Below are 21,951 nucleotides of genomic sequence, written 5' to 3'. Positions count from 1 at the left end.
AATCCCCTTCCAAAAGGTTCTGTAAGTTCTGTGCCCTGGTATAAGCCTCTGGAACACCTTTTACTGGGGAATAAATGGGAAGGGTGCGGGTATGATAACCTCATGCTGCAAAAAAACAGAGAACAGCCCAGAGAGTCATAGTTACATAGTTACATAGTAGATGAGGTTGAAAAAAGACATAGGTCCATCAAGTTCAACCTATGCTAAATTTAGACAACAGATACTTTATCCTATATCTATACTTACTTATTGATCCAGAGGAAGGCAAACAAAAAAACCCAGTGTCATATCATCCAATGATATCTCATAAGGAGAAAAATAAATTCCTTCCTGACTCCAAGAATTGGCAATCGGATTAATCCCTGGATCAACATCCTTCCCATGTATACTTATTTGGTATATCCCTGTATACCTTTTTCATCTAAAAATATGTCCAACCTTTTTTTGAACAAATCTATTGTATCTGCCATCACAGTCTCTATGGGTAATGAATTCCACATTTTAACTGCCCTTACTGTAAAGAACCCTTTCCTTTGTTGCTGGTGAAATCTCCTTTCCTCCAACCTTAAGGGATGGCCCGAGTCCCGTACTGCCCGTGGGATGAATACAGGCATACCCCAGTTTAAGGACACTCACTTTAAGTACACTTGCGAGTAAGTACATATCGCTCAATAGGCAAACGGCAGTTCACGCATGCACCTGGCAGCATGTCCTGAACAGCAATACCGGCTCCCTACCTGTACCGAAGCTGTGCGCAAGCGGGGAGACTATAGAGCCTGTTACACATGTGTTATTTACATCAGTCATGCACGTATATGACGATTGCAGTACAGTACATGCATCGATAAGTGGGAAAAAGGTTGTGCTTCACTTTAAGTACATTTTCGCTTTACATACATGCTCCGGTCCCATTGCGTACGTTAATGCGGGGTATGCCTGTAGTTCTTTTGAAAGCTCCTTGTATTGTCCCCGAATATATTTGTATATAGTTATCATATTCCCTCTTAGACGCCTCTTTTCACATGTAAATAAATCTAATTTAGCTAGCTTCTCCTCATAAGTTAGATTGTCCATCCCTTTTATTAAGTTGGTGGCTCTTCTCTGCACTCTCTCTAGTTCCATAATGTCTTTTCTTAGGATTGGTGCCCAAAATTGTACTCCATATTCAAGGTGTGGTCTTACTAATGCTTTGTAAAGGGGCATAATTATGTTTACTTCCCTTCCATCCATTGCCCGCAAGATGCAAGATAACATCTTGTTTGCCTTTGCATCTACTGCATGACTTTGGGCACTATTGCTAAGCCTGCTGTCTACAAGCACTCCTAAATCTTTCTCCATCAAGGATTCCCCCAATATATCTCCATTTAATTTGTAAGTCGCCTTTTTATTCTTGCATCCCAAATGCATAACCTTACATTTATCTGTATTAAACCTCATCTGCCATTTACCTGCCCACATTTCCAGTCTCTCCAAGTCCTTCTGAAGAGAAATTACATCCTGTTCTGATTCTATTACCTTACACAATTTAGTTTCATCAGCAAAGATGGAGACTTTGCTCTCGATCCCAACCTCAAGGTCATTAATAAACAAGTTAAAAAGCAGGGGTCCCAGTACCGATCCCTGAGGTACTCCACTCATGACTTTAGCCCAACCTGAAAAAGTTCCATTTATGACAACCCTCTTTTGTTTGTCCTTTAACCAGTTTTCAATCCAGGTGCATATATTATTACGGAGTCCAATTTTCTTTATTTTGTACACCAACCTCTTGTGTGAAACCGTATCAAACGCCTTTGCAAAATCTAAGTAGACCACATCAACTGCATTACCCTGGTCTAAATTCCTACTTACCTCCTCAAAGAAACAAATAAGGTTAGTTTGGCATGATCTATCCTTCATAAATCCATGCTGACTATTACTAATAATTTTGTTTTCCATTAGGTATTCCTGAATATTATCCCGTATTAAACCTTCAAGTAGTTTCTCCACTATTGAAGTCAGGCTTACAGGTCTGTAATTACCCGGTTGTGATCTAGCTCCCTTTTTAAATATAGGCACCACATCTGCTTTACGCCAATCTTGTGGTACGGAGCCTGTGGAAATGGAGTCCTTGAATATTAAATATAATGGTTTGGCTATTACTGAGCTTAACTCCTTGAGAACTCTTGGATATATGCCATCGGGGCCAGGTGCCTTATTTACTTTAATTTTTTCAAGTCGCTTATGAACTTCTTCCTCAGTTAACCAATTGTTCATTAATATGGAGGTTGTGGCTTCCTCCTGCGGCACTACTATTGAACTTGATTCTTCCCTGGTAAATACAGAGGCAAAGAATTTGTTTAATACCTCAGCTTTTTCCTTATCTCCAATAATCTGCCTACCCATCTCACACTGAAAGGGTCCTATATTTTCTTTTCTCATTTTTTTGTTATTAAGGTACTTAAAGAACTTGTTGGGGTTGACCTTACTTTCTATTACAATCCTTTTTTCATTATCCATTTTTGCTAATTTGATTGCCCTTTTGCAATTTTTGTTAAATTCCTTATAATTCTGATACGATGTCTCCATCCCTTCTGACTTAAAGAATCTAAACGCCTTCCTCTTCTTGTCCATTTCTTCCCCTACCTGTTTATTTAGCCACATTGGTTTTGACTTAATTCTTTTATACTTATTACCCAAGGTTATACACTGATATGTGTGCTTTTCTAACTATGTTTTAAAGACTGCCCATTTATCTTCTACATTTTTCTCTGCAAAAACATCATCCCAGTGTATTACTTGTAGATTAGACCTCAGTTTATTAAAATCTGCCTTTCTAAAGTTTATGGTCTTTGTTGAACCCAAGTAATCTGTTTTTTGATAATTTATTTCAAATAAGACCATGTTATGATCACTGTTACCCAAATGTTCCAGGACTTGAATATTTGTTATTACTTCTACATTGTTTGATATGACCAAATCCATAACTGCCCCTCTCCTGGTTGGTTCCTCAATAATTTGGGTCATATAATTGTCTTTAAGCACCCCCAAAAACCTGTTTCCTTTTGTTGTAATGCTAATCTCATTGCCCCAGTCTATGTCTGGATAATTAAAATCCCCCATTATGCAAACATGACCCAGTTTTGATGCCATCTCCATTTGCAAAAGTATTTTAGCTTCCTCAATCTCACAGATATTTGGTGGTTTATAGCATATTCCCACAAACATTTTCTTTATACTTTTACCTCCACTGCTAATTTCTATCCACAAAGTCTCTAAATTTTCATCATTCCCTTCATAGACATCATCCCTTATAATAGGTTTTAGATCCGGTTTAACATATAAACATACTCCACCTCCCCTTCTATTTGTTCGATCTTTACGAAAAAGGGAATAACCCTCTAAATGAACTATCCAGTCATGAGTTTCATCCCACCATGTTTCAGTAATGCCTACGATATCATACTGCTCCCTTGCAGCTATTAATTCAAACTCCCCCATTTTATCTGTATTAGGAATCTGATTTCTCAGCGCCGTCCGCTCAACACACAGACTACCCTCAGGGAGACTCAGCGAGCGCAGCGCAACCTCCGCTTTCCTGCCTCCACGGGCCGTCAGCTCCTCCGTCCCACACGCACACGTGTCCTCCAATACTGGTCGCGTGCACACGCAGCTTACAGAGCACACGCCCAGCATCCACTCTTCTACTTTCACTCCTGCTGTGAGGCTTCGCCCCCGTACACCACACGGGTATAATCAGAGGGCTACCAGTGCTCACCTGGGTTGTATCAGCCACACCTATCCAGAGAGGCCCCCTGCAGTCCTCCTGACCCGCCTCCATCCATGATTGGTCAGCCCAGCCTTATCTAGCATCTCTGAGCCCTCATTCATCGCTCGACATAGTCTCTGTATGGAAGTGTTTGGTGTTCTCTCAGTTACTACAGGTTTTGACACGGCTCGTACGACTACCCCCTTTGGCTCTCGACTTCGGCTCTCCTTGGACTACTGTACGTATACTCTGGCATCCCACGATCACGGCTTGGACTTCAACCTTCCTCATCTCTCCGCTCCCTGACCTCGGCAAGGCAATCACTATTCTACTCCTATACCCGGTACCGGCAAGTATGGTCTACGTTACTTACATCTGGCCTGGCAACGCTTAATACCACACTCCGTACACGCTCCCTTCGCTGCGGGTGTGTGTATTCCTACCTCCCCCTTCAGCACAGGGGACGGGTCTGGTCTGCGGGCAACACCGGCGTAACATTATGTCGAGTCCACAAGACGCAGACCAGACTGAAGTAAGGCAGTTTCTCTCTGACCTGCTTCAGCAAAACCAGGCCATGGCGGATTAAATTGTGGCATTTATATGTCAGGTCGCCGTAATCTCGGCCAAGTACCAGCCGCTTCCTCTCCTGCTGTTAATCCCCAGCCCGCAAGCGCAGCTAGCAGCTCTGACGTAAAGATTCTGCCCCCAAGCCTTACACAGGCGAACCGCAAGAATGTAGGGGTTTCCACAATCAATGTGAGGTGCAGTTTGAAATGGCCCCCTATCTCTTCGATGCTGGACGTAAGAAGGTAGCCTACATTTATAATCTCCTAATGGCAGCGCCCTGGCTTGGGCTTCCCCGGTCTGGGGGCGACATTCTGACCTTACCCAGGATTACCCGGCCTTTAAGGCTGAATTCCAGCAAGTGTTCGATTCTCCCGCACACCGGGAGACGGCATCTGTTTCTCTCCTACAGATTACCCAAGGGCGACGAACGGCGGCGCAGTATGCCGTGGAGTTTCGGACCCTCGCAGCCGAGACTAACTGGGGGCAGGAGGCTCTCGTCTCTGTATTCTGGCAAGCCCTGGCAGATCCCATCAAGGATGAACTCGCTCGTCAACGCAGGCCAGATCAATTGGAGGTTCTCATCGAACTAGCAGTCCGAATGGATCAACGTATCCAGGTACGCCGCTCCGAGCGTCAGCGCACTCACTTTCATAATTTTCAACCTCCCTTCCTCAGTACTCCTGGCAGTAACCCCGTGTTTACTAGTGCTATCACTCCTCTTCGTCCTGTCCTGGAGCCACCAGAGCCGATGCAATTGGGGGTACAACGCATCCGCACACTTATACGGCAATTCCGCTATGCCGGGGGATTGTGTTTCTACTGCGGATTCGCTGAACACCTGGTCCAGGAATGCGGCCGGGAAAATGGGAACACCCAGTGAGTACAGAGGGGCTCTCTTTGGGTGTCATGTCTCCTCGTCCCCTCCATAAGGGAGAACTCCCTAAGAAACTCACCATACCCGTCTCTCTTATAGGCGATAAGTTTCAGACCTCGACCGCAGCGTTCATTGACTCTGGAGCAGGAGGAAACTTTGTGGATCTAGAATTCGCCAGGCTGAACCACATACCGCTCGTGAGAAAGAAAACTCCCATCGCACTGGTCGATATAGATGGACTTCCCCTTACCCCTGCATACATCTCCTTAGAGACAGTCCCTCTCCTTCTGACCTCACACCCTCACAAGGTGGGTGCCTCGATGCCATCCATGCTCCTGGAACACCCATTACCCTTGGTCTTCCCTGGTTACAGCTTAACAATCCGCAGATTGATTGGACTTCCTCTTCCCCCATCACTTGGAATCCGAGGTTAGGCGAGGCTTTCCAACTCTTGGCCACTACCTCCGTTCCTGAGATTACCCTGCCCCCTGTCTACCACCAGTTCCGGGACGTTTTCAATAAGGTCCAGTCAGATCTTTTGTCGCCTCACAGGACCTACGATTGCCCGATCGATCTTGTTCCAGGTTACTGCTTGCCCAAGTCCAAGACTTACCCCTTATCACTACCAGAGTCACAGCCCATGGATGAATATATCCAGGAGAACCTCAAGAAAGGTTTCATTCGCCCTTCCAACTCCCCAGCAGGGGCTGGCTTTTTCTTCGTGAAAAAGAAAGATGGCTCGTTAAGACCTTGCATCGATTACAGGGGTTTGAACCACATCACCATTAAGAATCGTTACCCCCCTCCCCTTATTACCGAACTGTTCAATAAATTACAGGGGGTAAGATCTTTTCCAAGTTGGATCTACGTGGGGCCTATAATCTGGTGCGCATCAGACAGAGGGACGAATGGAAGAATGCTTTCAACACACGTAGCGGCCACTACGAGTACCTTGTAATGCCCTTCGGCCTATGCAATGCTCCAACAGTCTTCCAGGACTTCATTAACGACGTTTTTCATAAGGTACTCAACATTTTTGTAATAGTTTACTTGGATGACATACTGATTTTTTCCAAAGATCTCCAGGATCATATTCGTCACACTTCCTACATTCTCTCTCGTCTCCGTGAACACCATCAGACCTATACTCAATTCCTGGGCTACATCATTTCTGACGAGGGTTTTATGATGGATTCCGGTAAACTTCAGGCAGTGACTGAATGGCCAAGACCCAATACCCTCAAGGCCATACAACGCTTTTTGGGATTCGCGAATTACTATCGTAAGTTTATACGTAATTTTTCTACCATTGTGGCACCCCTCACAGCTCTTACAAAGAAAGGGGCCGATCCAGCTGCTTGGTCACCCGAGGCTCTGTCCGCCTTCCAGGTACTCAAGGAAGCTTTTGTATCTGCCCCTATCCTCTGTCATCCTAACATCGATCTCCCCTTCGTGTTGGAAGTCGACGCCTCCAATTGCGGCGGAGGAGCAGTTCTGTCTCAGAGACCTACACCCCAAGACAAGTTACATCCCTGTGCATACTTCTCCAAGAAGTTCTCATCTGCTGAGAGGAATTACGACGTGGGTAACAGGGAGCTCCTGGCCATGAAGATGGCTCTCCAAGAGTGGAGACATCTCTTGGAGGTATCGAAAGAGCCGTTTACTATCCTCGCGGATCACAAAAACCTTCTTTACATCGAGAGTGCCCGACGCCTTGGTCCACGACAGGCTCGTTGGTCTCTTTTCTTGATTCAATTTTCACCTTTCTTATATTCCCAGGACAAAAAACGTAAAGGTGGACGCACTTTCCAGACAACATTCCTCTGAGGAGAGACCAGAGGAGTCCTTGGATACCATCCTTCCACGGGAGAGGATTCTCGCCACATCTACCTTCAAGAACCTTGATAAGATTATGCATTCTCAGAGACGCATTCCTAAGCACTTGGCAGTTCCTGACAACAAGCTCTTCGTACCCCCCAAATGTGTTCCTGAAGTCCTGAGTTGGGGCCACTCTTCTAAATCCGCAGGTCATCCAGGTCTTAAAAAGACTATTGACCTTATTCGTCGCAACTTTTGGTGGCCTAAAATGTCCCAAGATATTTTTAATTTACCCGCGCTTGCCCTACCTGCACACAGAACAAGACATCCCGTCAAAACCCCAAGGTTTTCTGTTACCTCTACCAGTCCCCGACCGTCCCTGGTCCCATATTTCGATGGATTTCATTGTGGAGTTGCCCAAATCCAGAGGAATGAACACAATCTTGGTGGTCCTGGATAGATTCTCTAAGATGGCCCATTTTATTCCACTGAAAGGATTACCCACCTCTCCCGCCCTTGCTGATATCTTTACGGATCACATTTTTCGGATTCATGGGATTCCTTCCTCCATTGTTTCTGACAGAGGGTCCCAGTTTGTGTCCAAGTTTTGGAGAACTTTCACCAAGAGATTGGGTATCTCTTCCTCCTTCTCCTCTGCTTATCATCCACAGTCCAATGGACAGATGGAGAGAATCAACCAGTCCCTGGAAAAGTACCTAAGATGCTTTATTTCTGATTCCCAGGATGATTGGATTCAACTCCTTCCTTGGGCGGAGTATGCTGTTAATTCTGCCAAGAATGAAGTCACCCGTGAGTCGCCCTTTTTTATAAATTATGGGTTTCACCCTCCCTGCTTGCCCATCGCCAACATTCCTTCTGGGGTACCGGCCGTAGACGAACGCATTTCTTCTCTCCAAGCAGCATGGTCCAGAATTCAGACTACCCTTCTCGACTCCTCCCGCAGATCTAAACTTCAGGCCGATCGCCGCCGCCGTCGTCCTGCGCCCAGGTACAGGCCATGGGATTTGGTATGGCTCTCCTCTAAAAATATCCACTTAAAGGTACCATCCCCAAAATTGGCACCTAAATTCCTGGGTCCTTTTCCTATTTTAGAACAGATCCATCCTGTGGCATTTTGCCTCCAGCTACCACACAATATGAAGATCCCCAATGTTTTTCATGTTTCTCTCTTAAAACCTTTCATCTCCAGTCATTTCTTCCCGGACCAGACTCGCAAGCCGGATCCAGTTACCATCCAAAATAACGAAGAGTATGAGGTTCAATCTCTATTGGATTCCCGCGTGTCCAGGGGTCAACTCCAGTTCCTGGTACAATGGAAAGGTTTTGGACCAGAGGAGAGGTCTTGGGTTCCTTTAAAGGATATTCACGCCCCGGCTCTTCTTAGAGCCTTCAGAAGGAGGTTTCCGGAGAAACCTTTTGAGGAACGTCCAGAGGCCGTTCCTGAAGAGGGGGGTACTGTTAGGAATCTGATTTCTGATAGCCATCCGCGCAACACACAGACTACCCTCAGGGAGACTCAGGGAGCGCAGCCCAACCTCCGCTTACCTGCCTCCATGGGCCGTCAGCTCCTCCGTCCCACACGCACACGTGTGTCCTCCAATACTGGTCACGTGCACAGGCAGCTTACAGAGCGCACGCGCAGCATCCACTCTTCTACTTTCACTCCTGCTGTGAGGCTCCGCCCCGTACACCGCACGGGTGTAATCAGAGTTCTATCAGTGCTCACCTGTGTTGTATCAGCCACACCTATCCAGAGAGGCTTCCTGCAGTCCTCCTGACCCGCCTTCATCCATGATTGGTCAGCCCAGCCTTATCTAGCATCCCCCATTCTACGTCTCTGTATGGAAGTGTTTGGTGTACTCTCGGTTACTACAGGTTTTGACACGGCTCGTACGACTACCCCCTTTGGCTCTCGACTTCAGCTTTCCTTGGACTACATATACTCTGGCATCCTACGATCACGGCTTGGACTTCAACCTTCCTCATCTCTCCGCTCCCTGACCTCAGCAAGGTAATCACTATTCTACTCCTATACCCGGTACCGGCAAGTATTGTCTACGTTACTTACATCTGGCCTGGGAACTCTTAATACCACACTCCGGACACTCTCCCTTTGCTGCGAGTGCATGTATTCCTACCTCCCCCTTCAGCACAGGGGACGGGTCTTGTCTGCGGGCAGCACCAGCGTAACAATCTGTCAGGCTTCTTGCATTAGCAAGCATGCATTTAAGTTTTTATTCAGCCTGTACTATTATCTTATCTGCTCTTTTCTTTCTGCGCCCACTTGGTTTAGTCTTTAGAAGTTTTCTAGTATTATCTGTATTTACTATGGGTGTCTCACTGCTTGTCAAACTCGCACTTGCCCCCATTCTACCTCCTTACCACCTTGAGCTCAACCAGTCATGAGCTAAACTGTTGCGTACAAATTCTGCCAGCGGTAGGAGTTCTGCCCAATCATTCTGATGTTCATTAATGTAACATCTGAGGTATGGCTCCAAGGATTGGTTGGTGCGCTCAGTTTGCCCATTGGATTGCGGGTGGTAGGCAGACGAAAAGTGAAGGTCAATCCCCAATCGCCTGCAGAACGTCTTCCAAAATTTAGAAATTAACTGGGACCCCCTGTCCGAGACGATCTGTTAAGGCAGTCCATGCAGACAAAATACCTCCTTGGTGATGATGTCCACCAGTTTAGAAGAAGAGAGAAGGTTTTTAAGGGGTACGAAATGGGTCTGTTTCATAAAACGATCAACAATAACCAGAATTGTCGTCATACCCTGACGGTTCCACAATAAAGTCCATGGATAGGTGCGACCAGGAAGTAGAGGGTATCGGCAATGGTTGCAGAAGCCCACAGGGCAGTGTTCGGGGAACCTTAGTTTGGGCATATACACTGCAGGCTGAGATGAAGTCCTGTACCTCAGTTTTAATTTTGCCCACCAAAAAGTCCTCCCAAGAAGTTCACGTCTTCCGAACCCCCGGGTGACCTGCAAGTTTAGATTTGTGTTCCCATCGTAGGACCTCCAGCTGGAGTGAAGGAGGAACAAAAAGTTTGGATGGAGGAATCGCTATTCCAGCAGGCACCTTGTTCTGGGATTTCTGAATACGATGGAGGATCGTAGTAGCCGACACAATTTTAGATGAGGAAATGATGGGGTCCTTGTCCGTAGAATCGGTTTCGTCTGTGGAGAACTGGCATGGTAGAGCATCCGCTTTTACAACTCAGGTGGTAGTAGATTATGTCGTTGAAGCGGCTAAAAAAAAAAAGTGCCCATCTAGCCTGACGGGTGTTTAGCCTACGTGCCCCCTTGAGATATTTTTATGGTCTGGTATGGTGGTTCTCCCAAGAAGATGTCTTCATTCCCCCAGAGCCATTTTTACGGCTAGGAGTTCACGATTGCCTACATCGTAATTGTGTTCCGCAGGGGTAAATTTCTTTGAGAAAAAGGAACACAAATCTAACTGACCCTGAAACTCGCTTCTCTGTGACATGACTGCACCTGCACCCACGTCAGAGGCACCCACTTCAACGATAAAAGGATGGCGAGGATCGGGGTGTTTCAAGATGGGTGCAGATGAAAAGATCTTCTTAAGCTTCAGAAACTTGAAAGAGTTTGCAAAACCTCGCTCTAAACTCTATACCCGTAAAGGGTTAAGGTCGCGTGCTGCCAGGGATAAACACATGGACAAAAGGGATATGTGTGTAAGAGACACACGGAAAGATCCCCACTAGGGCGCACCGCAGACCTGAGTGGTATTAAATCCTGGTCTATGAATGTGCTAAACATACAACATATAAACTTTATTAATGATTAAAATAAATCTTAAAAACCTAAAGCTACTGATATTGCTAAGATATCAAGCCTCTCAGTAAACCGAAAGGTATACCTTCTAGTATGCCATTAATCACTGATCCTCCTCTTGAGAGATCCCTTTGGATGAGGTATTAATATACCTTTATAGTACCATATTATGTAAAGAGGGAGATCAGTGATTGGCTAGGTATCCATGAGTATGTAGCTCAAAGTATGTAGATAGATAGTAATGACTGATAGGAAGCTTGTCTCTTAGGTGTAGGTATAAAGATGCACCTTGTCTTAGGGAGTAGGAGTCTAGGGAATATTCTTGACATGTGCTATGTAAAGTAGTGCTAGTGTTTAGACAGCCGTGCCACTTCGACACACACACATGGGTAGGTATGTACATCAAGAATCACGTTATGTCTATCAGACTCTATGTAATATAGTTTTGACTCCTGGCTGTTATTCCAGATGTAAATACTCTAAAGTATCTACAGATGCTGCTCCCAGATGCATACCATTGTGTGATGCATTTAACAGGTATATATTGTGGCCTGAGAAGTATGTTATCACTCACAGTGGTGCCACTATATAATTACGTGGTTGGAAATTTGATCCTGTAATAATGCCAGATAGAGCCACATCTCTTATTGTGCGCTCTTGTGGTATGACTACTGCAGCTCAGACACACAATATGTGTTTGTGTCTATGCTGTGGTGATGGATCACACAGTGAGATCAATGGTTTATATCATCAAATCCTCTATTTGTTCGTGCACCTATCTGAGCAATGAAGTGTGGCCGAGATCACGTGTTAATCATGCCCGCGGGTCAGCAGCATTAGTACACAAATCGATACTGTTATGTAGACACAGTAAGTATCTTCCTGTAGGTATGTATTGCTGATATATTGCAAAGGTGTTTTGGCACTAGTTTATGCCAATATGTAACCGTCGCCGTCCGTTACAGCTATGCAGCTTAATCCTCTGTTGGAGACCGCACGCCAGATGCCAGCTATATACACGTCAATGATTGTTTTATTTGTATGGTGTATGCTGTGACACACAGTAGTCTGGCGGTGTTAGGACGCGCGGCTGTATTAGCATGTGGGTAACCTCCCGCAGGATAGCGTGATAAATATACCGGTCAACACTTGTTGCAAAAAGGAATCACTTTAACTGAGACTTTAACAGCCGTGCCGTGCAGCTCAATCATCTGTTGGAAACCGCACGCTATGTACCAGCTATATATACATCAATGCTAGCTTTGTTTGTGTAACATATTATGTATTACACAGTAGTATGGCGGTGTTAGGACGCGCGGCTGTATTAGCATGTGGGTTGCCTCCCGCAGTATAGCATTATTGATCTTCCGGTCAACATTCATTGCAGGGAAAAGGATCCTATCATATATACTGCTATATACTGCTACTCTAAGAACTGTGCCACTATTCTCAGTATATATGATAGGATCCTTTTCCCTGCAATGAATGTTGACCGGTAGATCAATAATGCTATACTGCGGGAGGCAACCCACATGCTAATACAGCCGCGCGTCCTAACACCGCCATACTACTGTGTAATACATAATATGTTACACAAACAAAGCTAGCATTGATGTATATATAGCTGGTACATAGCGTGCGGTTTCCAACAGATGATTGAGCTGCACGGCACGGCTGTTAAAGTCTCAGTTAAAGTGATTCCTTTTTGCAACAAGTGTTGACCGGTATATTTATCACGCTATCCTGCGGGAGGTTACCCACATGCTAATACAGCCGCGCGTCCTAACACCGCCAGACTACTGTGTGTCACAGCATACGCCATACAAATAAAACAATCATTGACGTGTATATAGCTGGCATCTGGCGTGCGGTCTCCAACAGAGGATTAAGCTGCATAGCTGTAACGGACGGCGACGGTTACATATTGGCATAAACTAGTGCCAAAACACCTTTGCAATATATCAGCAATACATACCTACAGGAAGATACTTACTGTGTCTACATAACAGTATCGATTTGTGTACTAATGCTGCTGACCCGCGGGCATGATTAACACGTGATCTCGGCCACACTTCATTGCTCAGATAGGTGCACGAACAAATAGAGGATTTGATGATATAAACCATTGATCACACTGTGTGATCCATCACCACAGCATAGACACAAACACATATTGTGTGTCTGAGCTGCAGTAGTCATACCACAAGAGCGCACAATAAGAGATGTGGCTCTATCTGGCATTATTACAGGATCAAATTTCCAACCACGTAATTATATAGTGGCACCACTGTGAGTGATAACATACTTCTCAGGCCACAATACATACCTGTTAAATGCATCACACAATGGTATGCATCTGGGAGCAGCATCTGTAGATACTTTAGAGTATTTACATCTGGAATAACAGCCAGGAGTCAAAACTATATTACATAGAGTCTGATAGACATAACGTGATTCTTGATGTACATACTTACCCATGTGTGTGTCGAAGTGGCACGCCTGTCTAAACACTAGCACTATTTTACATAGCACATGTCAAGAATATTCCCTAGACTCCTACTCCCTAAGACAAGGTGCATCTTTATACCTACACCTAAGGGACAAGCTTCCTATCAGTCATTACTATCTATCTACATACTTTGAGCTACATACTCATGGATACCTAGCCAATAACTGATTTCCCTCTTTACATAATATGGTACTATAAAGGTATATTAATACCTCATCCAAAGGGATCTCTCAAGAGGAGGATCAGTGATAAGTGGCATATTAGAAGGTATACCTTTCGGTTTACTGAGAGGCTTGATATCTTAGCAATATCAGTAGCTTTAGGTTTTTAAGATTTATTTTAATCATTAATAAAGTTTATATGTTGTATGTTTAGCGCATTCATAGACCAGGATTTAATACCACTCAGGTCTGCGGTGCGCCCTAGTGGGGATCTTTCCGTGTGTCTCTTACACACATATCCCTTTTGTCTAAGCTTCAGAAACGCCACCTGGGCCTGTGAGGACCAGTTCATGTGATCTTCCTGTTTCTTTGTCAGACAACAAAAGACAGGGGTGCCCAATGCTACATCAAATTGACAAAACATATATGGTTATAAGTATAAAGTTTAAATACTTCAATAATAATAATATTTTCTTGGTTATTTAGTTAAACCTTTTAGCCAAACCATCATAAGCCTGCAAAATGTGGTTATAACTTGATGTTGGTGTGCAGGCTTATGACGCTTTGGCCAAAGGGTTTAACTAAATAACCAAGAAATAATATAACTGGGTTGAACTGGACGAGACATGATAAAATATAATTTATTCCTTGAAAAAGGTGAACACACGAGATATACAAATAACAGACAAAATATGGACACTTACTTAAAGGTTAGGACAAGAAAGCCATCAGGATACAGGATGGGCCATTTCTTCCATAATTCAGTTTCAGATGTTGACATCACAGCAATACATGAAGATCATACATGAAGACACGAAAGACATTTGAGTAAGGGCTGACTCTGACTTATATACCATTTCAACCCTTCTCTTGCACTCAAGGCACCGAGCTGTCTAGCAAAAATCTCTTTGAAGGAGATTTTGGCTTCCCTGTAAATGTGAAGACCGACACTTAAAAAACACTCAGCCCCTTTGTTCTTGCCCTTAGCATAAACAATCAGGACAGTTAGCCTTTGATCACCGGGCTATGCTAATTCTTGCAGGATGCTCTTCCTGCCCTATTTAACATAACAGATGGCGTCTGCATTTTTCAGAGCAGATCCAAAACCCCATATACATTTTAATACCTACACATATTAAAATACCCGGTTCTGGTAGGTCCAGCGGGTCCAAACTTTCCAGACCTTAATGCAGGAAGTGGTACACTATAGGGTCCAAATTTCAGCCTGCTACGACCATCAGAACCGGAGTTATACAAATATCACATAAACCGTTTCATATTATATTATAAAAATCTCCGCGTTTCACTAAATCCCCATTGAAAACAACGGGCTCCGCCGCCATTGGCTTCAATGGAGCAACTCCGCCTTTGTAGTCAATGGAGTTTCCCGCCATAGACTTTCAATGGAGGAACCGCCGCCATTGAAGTCTATGAGAAAATCCACAAATTTTTACCTTCATCCATACTCCGTCTGGTTGGTCTGAAGGGGCTGGGAGGGGGCATGCATTAAAGCCGGAACCTTGGCTATATGCCACCCAAATCCCATCCCTCTGGTCATTTCAGAACCAGAGATATGGACTTACACATTTCAACATTTTACACTTAGTCGTTTTCGCCATGCAGCTTTTCCCCATTGGAATCAATGGCCGGCGCCGCCATTGACAATGCATGGCGCCCGCCGCCATTAGATTCAATGGTGCGACCCTCCTTTTCCGCTCGACCCTTTACGGGGGTTCCTCACTCGTACCCGGTGTGGATCGTGTGTGGGGGTTCCTAGGGGTTAGGGACAAAAAGAACTTTATTTCCAGGGGCCCTAGAACCCAAGATTCCCACGCCAATTGTCGTTGAACTTGACCGTAGTGATTAAACTCTTTTAAAAGACATTGTATCCACTTTTGCGGTCTGCGGTTTGGATGGCTGCCAACCTGTTCCTCGAGGCAGGCGTTAAGGAATCTCCATTGAAGTCAATGAGCCCATTGACTTACAATGGGAAACCGCCGCTCCTCCTCTCGGACGCCACCTGCTGGTCGTCGCTGGAAAACAGGTCCAAAACCGCTACTTCTGCCATTAGAAAGCATGGAGGCTCAATGGCGACCTATGGGCGGCTGCAAAATGGAGCCTGAAAAGGTGGGAAAATTACACAAAGGGCTATAATCACTATTTTAACATTAACCCCTTCCCTCCCGCATCAACCCTAGTGTATGTGTGAGTGCAAATACCAGGATAACACAATACATTTACACAGGGGAATAATCATTTGGATATTGAAGCAAGGCAAAACACATTACTGGACCTCAGTCCAGTTAACCCCTTGCTTCCCTGATGAAAGTAGAGGGTGGCCAAATGGGGGTGTAACCCCTTTAATCCCGGGCCAAATCCTCTCTATCATGACAATCGCCTCTTCTCCCTCTACCACTTGCCCTCTTGACTCCATTCCCTCCCATCTTCTAAAACCTCTTGCTCCTACTATAATCCCTACGCTCACACACATTTTTAACTCCTCCCTCTGCTCTGGAACCTTTCCATCCTCCTTCAAACATGCAACAGTCATACCATTACTCAAAAACAGCAAGCTTGACCCTACCTGTCTTTCTAACTATCGACCTGTCTCCCTCCTGCCTTTTGCCTCTAAACTCCTTGAACGTCTTGTATTCTCTTGCTTGCTCCATTTTCTCAACACCTATTCTCTCCTAGACCCTCTACAATCTGGCTTCCACACTGCTCACTCCACGGAAACAGCCCCAACTGGCCCTGATTCCTGCATTTGAACTACGCTGGAAAGGAGGATATCATCTATACCAGACTGCACCTTTACTGCTGTGATGCTGCCTTTACCATTTATATTTGCTGTGACTTCACTTCTTCTCAAATTATGCACTTCTTTCTACCAGCCTCAGTATGTCTCAAACTCTATTCATATATCTCCATCTCTCCTTTCGTCCCCACTTCTCAGTTCACATGAACTCCTTTCTTACCTGCGTCCTCTGACACCACACAGCTATATCCCCTGCACTAAAAAACACCCCTACAAATCCTCCTCACACATCCTCTTTCTATCCATGCTTCTCCTCCTTGCTTCTGGGGATATCTCTCCCAATCCTGTTCCCTGTCTTATTTCTACTTGCGCTCGTCCTCGCCTCCCACATGCAACTTCTACTCCTTCTGGTGTCAACCCCTCCAACCTCATACCCATCCCCTGCCACCCTCCCTCCTCTCTCCCATTCTCCTGTGCTCTTTGGAACGCACGCTCTCTTTCTAACAAGTTCCTCTCTGTACATGACTTCTTTCTCTCTCACTCCCTGCTTCTCTTTGCTATAACTGAGACCTGGCTCACTCAGTCTGACTCTGCTCTGGAAGCTGCCCTCTCCTATGGTGGCCTTTCCTTCTCCCACACTCCGTGCCCTGATGGCAGGGGTGGAGGCGTGGGGCTCCTGCTCTCCTCTGTCTGCCATTACCGAACCCTTCCTATTCCCCCCTCTCTTGCTTTTCCCTCCTTTGAGGCTCACACTGGTTTTCACTAAAAACTTCTCTCTCTCTGATTTCTCCATTTCCCCTTTTCCTCTCTCTGACCATCATCTCATCTCATTCTCTTTATCTCGCTTCTCCCCTTCTCCACCTCCATCTACCCCCCGGTTCTGCAGAAACCGGTGCTCTATTCACTTACCTGACTTTGAGTCCACTTTACGCTTCTCCCTCTCCTCTCTCAGCTCTGCTACAGACCCTGACAACCTGGTCAGAAAGTACAACTCTGTCTTGTCCTCGTCTCTTGATCTACATGCCCCGCTTTCTCTCTGCCACCCTCGCCCTTCTAACCCTAGACCCTGGCTAAATTCCCACACGCGCATGCTGCATTCCTCCACTCGTTCCTCTGAACACCTCTGGAGGAAGTCTCACACTCTCGCAGACTTCCTTCACTACAAATTTATGCTATCCTGTTTCAACTCTGCCCTCTCGCAAGCTAAACAAGCCTACTTTTCTGCACTAATCAACATGCACAAGTCTAACCCACGCCGACTGTTCTCTGTCTTTGATACTCTACTCAAACCACCCTCAGCTGCCTCTCCTTCCTCCATCTCCGCTCAGGACTTTGCTGACTATTTTAAGGAAAAGGTGGAATCCATACGGCAGAACATCCCCTCTGTTTCTTCCCCCCATCCTACACCTCTTCCTAACTCTCCTCCTGCCTTCCTTGACTCTTTTTCCACTGTCTCAGAGGAGGATGTGTCACTGTTGATCGCCTCTTCTCCCTCTACCACTTGCCCTCTTGACCCCATTCCCTCCCATCTCCTAAAATCTCTAGCTCCTACTATAATCCCTACGCTTACACACATTTTTAACTCCTCCCTCTGCTCTGGAACCTTTCCATCCTCCTTCAAACATGCAACAGTCATACCATTACTCAAAAACAGCAAGCTTGACCCTACCTGTCTTTCTAACTATCGACCTGTCTCCCTCCTGCCTTTTGCCTCTAAACTCCTTGAACGTCTTGTATTCTCTCGCTTGCTCCATTTTCTCAACACCTATTCTCTCCTAGACCCTCTACAATCTGGCTTCCGCACTGCTCACTCCACCGAAACAGCCCTCACTAAAATAACTGACGACCTCCATGCTGCCAAAGACAGAGGTCATTACACTCTGCTCATATTACTCGACCTCTCTGCAGCATTTGACACAGTGGACCACCCTCTTCTCCTCCACATTCTCCATACTCTAGGTATTCGGAACAAAGCTCTATCCTGGATCTCATCCTACCTCTCACATCGTACTTTTAGTGTCTCTTCTGCTAACACCTCCTCCTCCTCTATTGATCTCTCTGTGGGGGTACCCCAGGGCTCTGTCCTGGGACCTCTTCTCTTTTCTCTGTACACACTCTCTCTAGGTGACCTAATAACATCTTTTGGGTTTAATTATCACCTCTATGCCGACGACACACAAATATACTTTTCAACACCTGACCTTACACCTGCTGTACAAACCAAAGTTTCTGAATGTCTCTCTGCTATATCATCCTGGATGGCCCTCCGACGCCTTAAACTCAACATGGCTAAAACAGAGCTCCTCATACTTCCTCCCAAACCTGGCCCTACTACCTCCTTCCACATTACTGTTGGAACTACAATCATTCACCCAGTAGCCCAAGCACGCTGCCTAGGGGTCACACTCGACTCCTCTCTCACATTCGCCCCTCACATTCAAAACATTTCTAAAACTTGTCGCTTTTTACTCCGCAATATAATTAAGATACGCCCTTTCCTCTGTTGTTCGACTGCTAAAACTCTGACTCAGGCCCTCATTCTCTCCCGTCTTGATTACTGTAACCTCCTGCTATCTGGCCTTCCTACCTCTCACCTGTCTCCCCTACAATCTATCCTAAATGCTGCTACCAGAATCACTCTACTCTTTCCTAGATCTGTCTCAGCATCTCCCCTCATGAAATCCCTCTCCTGGCTTCCGATCAAATCCCGCATCTCACACTCCATTCTTCTCCTCACTTTTAAAGCTTTACATTCTTCTGCCCCTCCTTACATCTCATCCCTAATTTCTCGGTATGCACCATCCAGACTCTTGCGTTCTTCTCAAGGATATCTTCTTTCTACCCCCTTTGTATCTAAAGCCCTCTCCCGCCTTAAACCTTTTTCACTGACTGCCCCACACCTCTGGAATGCCCTTCCCCTCAGTACCCGACTAGCACCCTCTCTATCCACCTTTAAGACCCACCTTAAGACACACTTGCTTAAAGAAGCATATGAATAGCACTGTGGATATTCTGAACACGATACATAATGCTTGGCCCCCTGCAGACGCACTTACCAGAACTCCCTCCTACTGTCTCTGTACGTTCTCCCTACCTACCAATTAGACTGTAAGCTCCTCGGGGCAGGGACTCCTCTTCCGAAATGTTACTTTTATGTCTAAAGCACTTATTCCCATGATCTGTTATTTATATTATCTGTTATTTATTTGATTACCACATGTATTACTACTGTGAAGCGCTATGTACACTAATGGCACTATATAAATAAAGACATACAATACAATACAATAATATTGCAAAAACCAATCACCCGATTGTTACAAACCTAACACAGATGATGCAAAAGCAGTGAAAGAAAAATGTATTGAACCATCTCAAGAGGCTTGGAAATACTTTAGGAAATAGTGCTGAAGAGCCCTTAGGTGGAGCATTTTTCATCCACTATTTGTGTTTCTGAGACACTAGTAAAACTAAAACTTTTTTAAAGCAACTTAGTGTAATTGACTTCCTTAGAAATACTTAATTACCCTTTAAGTAACAGTCTGACTTATTTCCATCTTGATAAAAATGAATATAAATCACTTCTTCTCAGGAAGACAGAATTCAACCATATGAGCCACTTGTGTTTATATGGTTGACAAATGATGACTTAATGACTTTGTAAACAAAGGAAAAGGCTTACGTGAACTACAGTACGTTGGCAACTTGAAACCAGTCTTATCACCAAAAGACATTAAACGATAGTTTAAAGCATTTGTTTATAGTGGAAATGTTACAAGTGTCAATCAATTACTTATAACTTGTCTGGATGTTTTTAAAGATGTCAATTGTCAACCTATTAAACACATCCCTGTCCTTAGTTTACTTTCGTCCTAAATAGGACTGTCCATTTATTTAATCCAAGACAAAGCAGGCAACACCCTTCTTACAAAACTCCTTTCCCTCACAGCTGTGAAGTATTTATTACTGTATATGCCACAGAAAGTTGGCAAACAAGTCTACTACTGTTATGTTTTTCAAATGAGACAGAAGTGAACAGTTGCTGCAATGTTTAACTGCTCAACAAATTCACTGATACAAAACTAAGAGGCAGTGTACCTTAGAATAGGTGTAATAACCAGCCACCCAGTGCAGATATTTATTTATTTATAAAATATTTTACCAGGAAGTAATACATTGAGAGTTACCTCTCGTTTTCAAGTATGTCCTGGGCATATGAAAAGATATGAAGCTCTGTGCATCTTTGAAACCAGACTGCTACATTACAAAACCTTCAGTTCCCACAGGAGGTTTCATTAAAAAGGTAGTTGTATCCCTTTTCAAAGAAAGCAAATATGTATTTTAGATAACCTTGCCTTGTTCATATTTTTATACTGTAGGATCAATATAACTTGAATATTTAAAAAAAAATACAGTCCAAAGAGCTTTGCCTCAATGATTAATACATGTTTATATATATATTTTTTTTAATCAAAGCATTACTTCTGAGGAAGCCGCAACGATCACCTGTTTGTCATATATATATACATGATGTATAGGTTTCATTTCTTACAAATGTAACATAACACACGTGTTGTCCTGCTCCCTGTTCTTACCTGTGCGGTGTGCAGAGATCCCTCAGGGGAAGGATCAGCGCAGGTGTGGGGACCAGTGAGGAGGAGCAGAAGTAAGAGGGGCAGGCTTCCAGCTGTCATTCTCACAATGCTGAAGTCACAACCACTCACACAAGCTGCGATAGTGCTGATCGGGGCGCAGCCCCTTTTCCGCCGTAACCTTCCAACACCACCCTGCATATTTAGAGTGCCCACTTTGCCACAACCTTGTCCTCATAAAATGCCTTCTCCGAAACGGCTAGCGGTGTCCAGGTGATATCCCAAGTACTAGTCGGTACGGTGGTGACACATTGCGCACCACTGCTGTTGTGATGTCATTAAGCATGCGAACTTCTCTTCTGCATCTGTGACATCACCAAATGTCCGCCTTGTCGCCACCGAAATCCATACTGGCGAACTCAATCATTGTATTACAGAGGCTCCCTTATATTTACCCGAGAATATACTTTTTCTACTTTCTCCCTGAAAAGTGTTCCCTCACGACAATGGAAGTCAGTGGAAAAGATGACAGATCCCTTATTTTCTGCCTAATAGGAGCTTCCACGTGCTGTGCACACCAGAGCTGAGTGCCAGTGACACCAAGTGTCCCCACTGCTGTCCTAATGTCACAAACAGCCAGTGCACCTCAGCACAGAGGTAACCTGTCTTGGCAGGGACATGTGAGATGCAGGCACTCGTTGGCAGGCTGCTTTAGTGCTATCTCCCTGATCCCTGTGTTCCCAGCCCTCATCCTTCACTGATTGCTTTGTGACTCAGGCACCTCCCTAGGCAGGAGGAGTCTCTCTGTGAGCAAGCAGCAGTGCTAATCCCCAGAAGACTGGAAACAGTCACAGGAAACTCACATCCACCTCTTTTAAGTTTGCTACAGTACTTAAATAGTAAATCTTTTTTAAACGCTCAGATAGATGCATTGGGGGAAATTCTTCACATTCCTCAAGTAACACACGAATAGAAACACTCTGATTAACATTTTGCTTTAACAATCTGATACCGATGTTGCATTATATTTTGATAAGGGACCTCCTATTGTTTTCAACAGCCCCACTCATGATCCTAGCTGTAGAACCCTGGACATCAGTTAACTGAAA

General features: G+C 44.9%; 1 protein-coding gene across 1 annotated transcript in view; it reads right to left on the bottom strand.

Moving 5' to 3' along the window:
- Positions 1–21,594, bottom strand: part of MMP28 (matrix metallopeptidase 28) — an 82,343-nt gene extending 60,749 nt beyond the window's left edge. Inside the window, exon 1 of the mRNA XM_075589866.1 lies at positions 20,846–21,594. Within this exon, the coding sequence (XP_075445981.1) occupies positions 20,846–21,043 (198 nt within the window). The 5' untranslated portion in view covers positions 21,044–21,594. The remainder of the gene's footprint in view (positions 1–20,845) is intronic.
- Between the last annotated feature and the right edge of the window lie 357 nt (positions 21,595–21,951).

Source organism: Ascaphus truei, chromosome 3 (genome assembly GCF_040206685.1).
Source record: "Ascaphus truei isolate aAscTru1 chromosome 3, aAscTru1.hap1, whole genome shotgun sequence".
In the NCBI taxonomy this organism is placed as follows: Eukaryota; Metazoa; Chordata; class Amphibia; order Anura; family Ascaphidae; genus Ascaphus; species Ascaphus truei.
The sequence above is the reverse complement of the archived record's forward strand: the minus strand, read 5'-3'. Positions and strand labels throughout refer to the sequence as shown.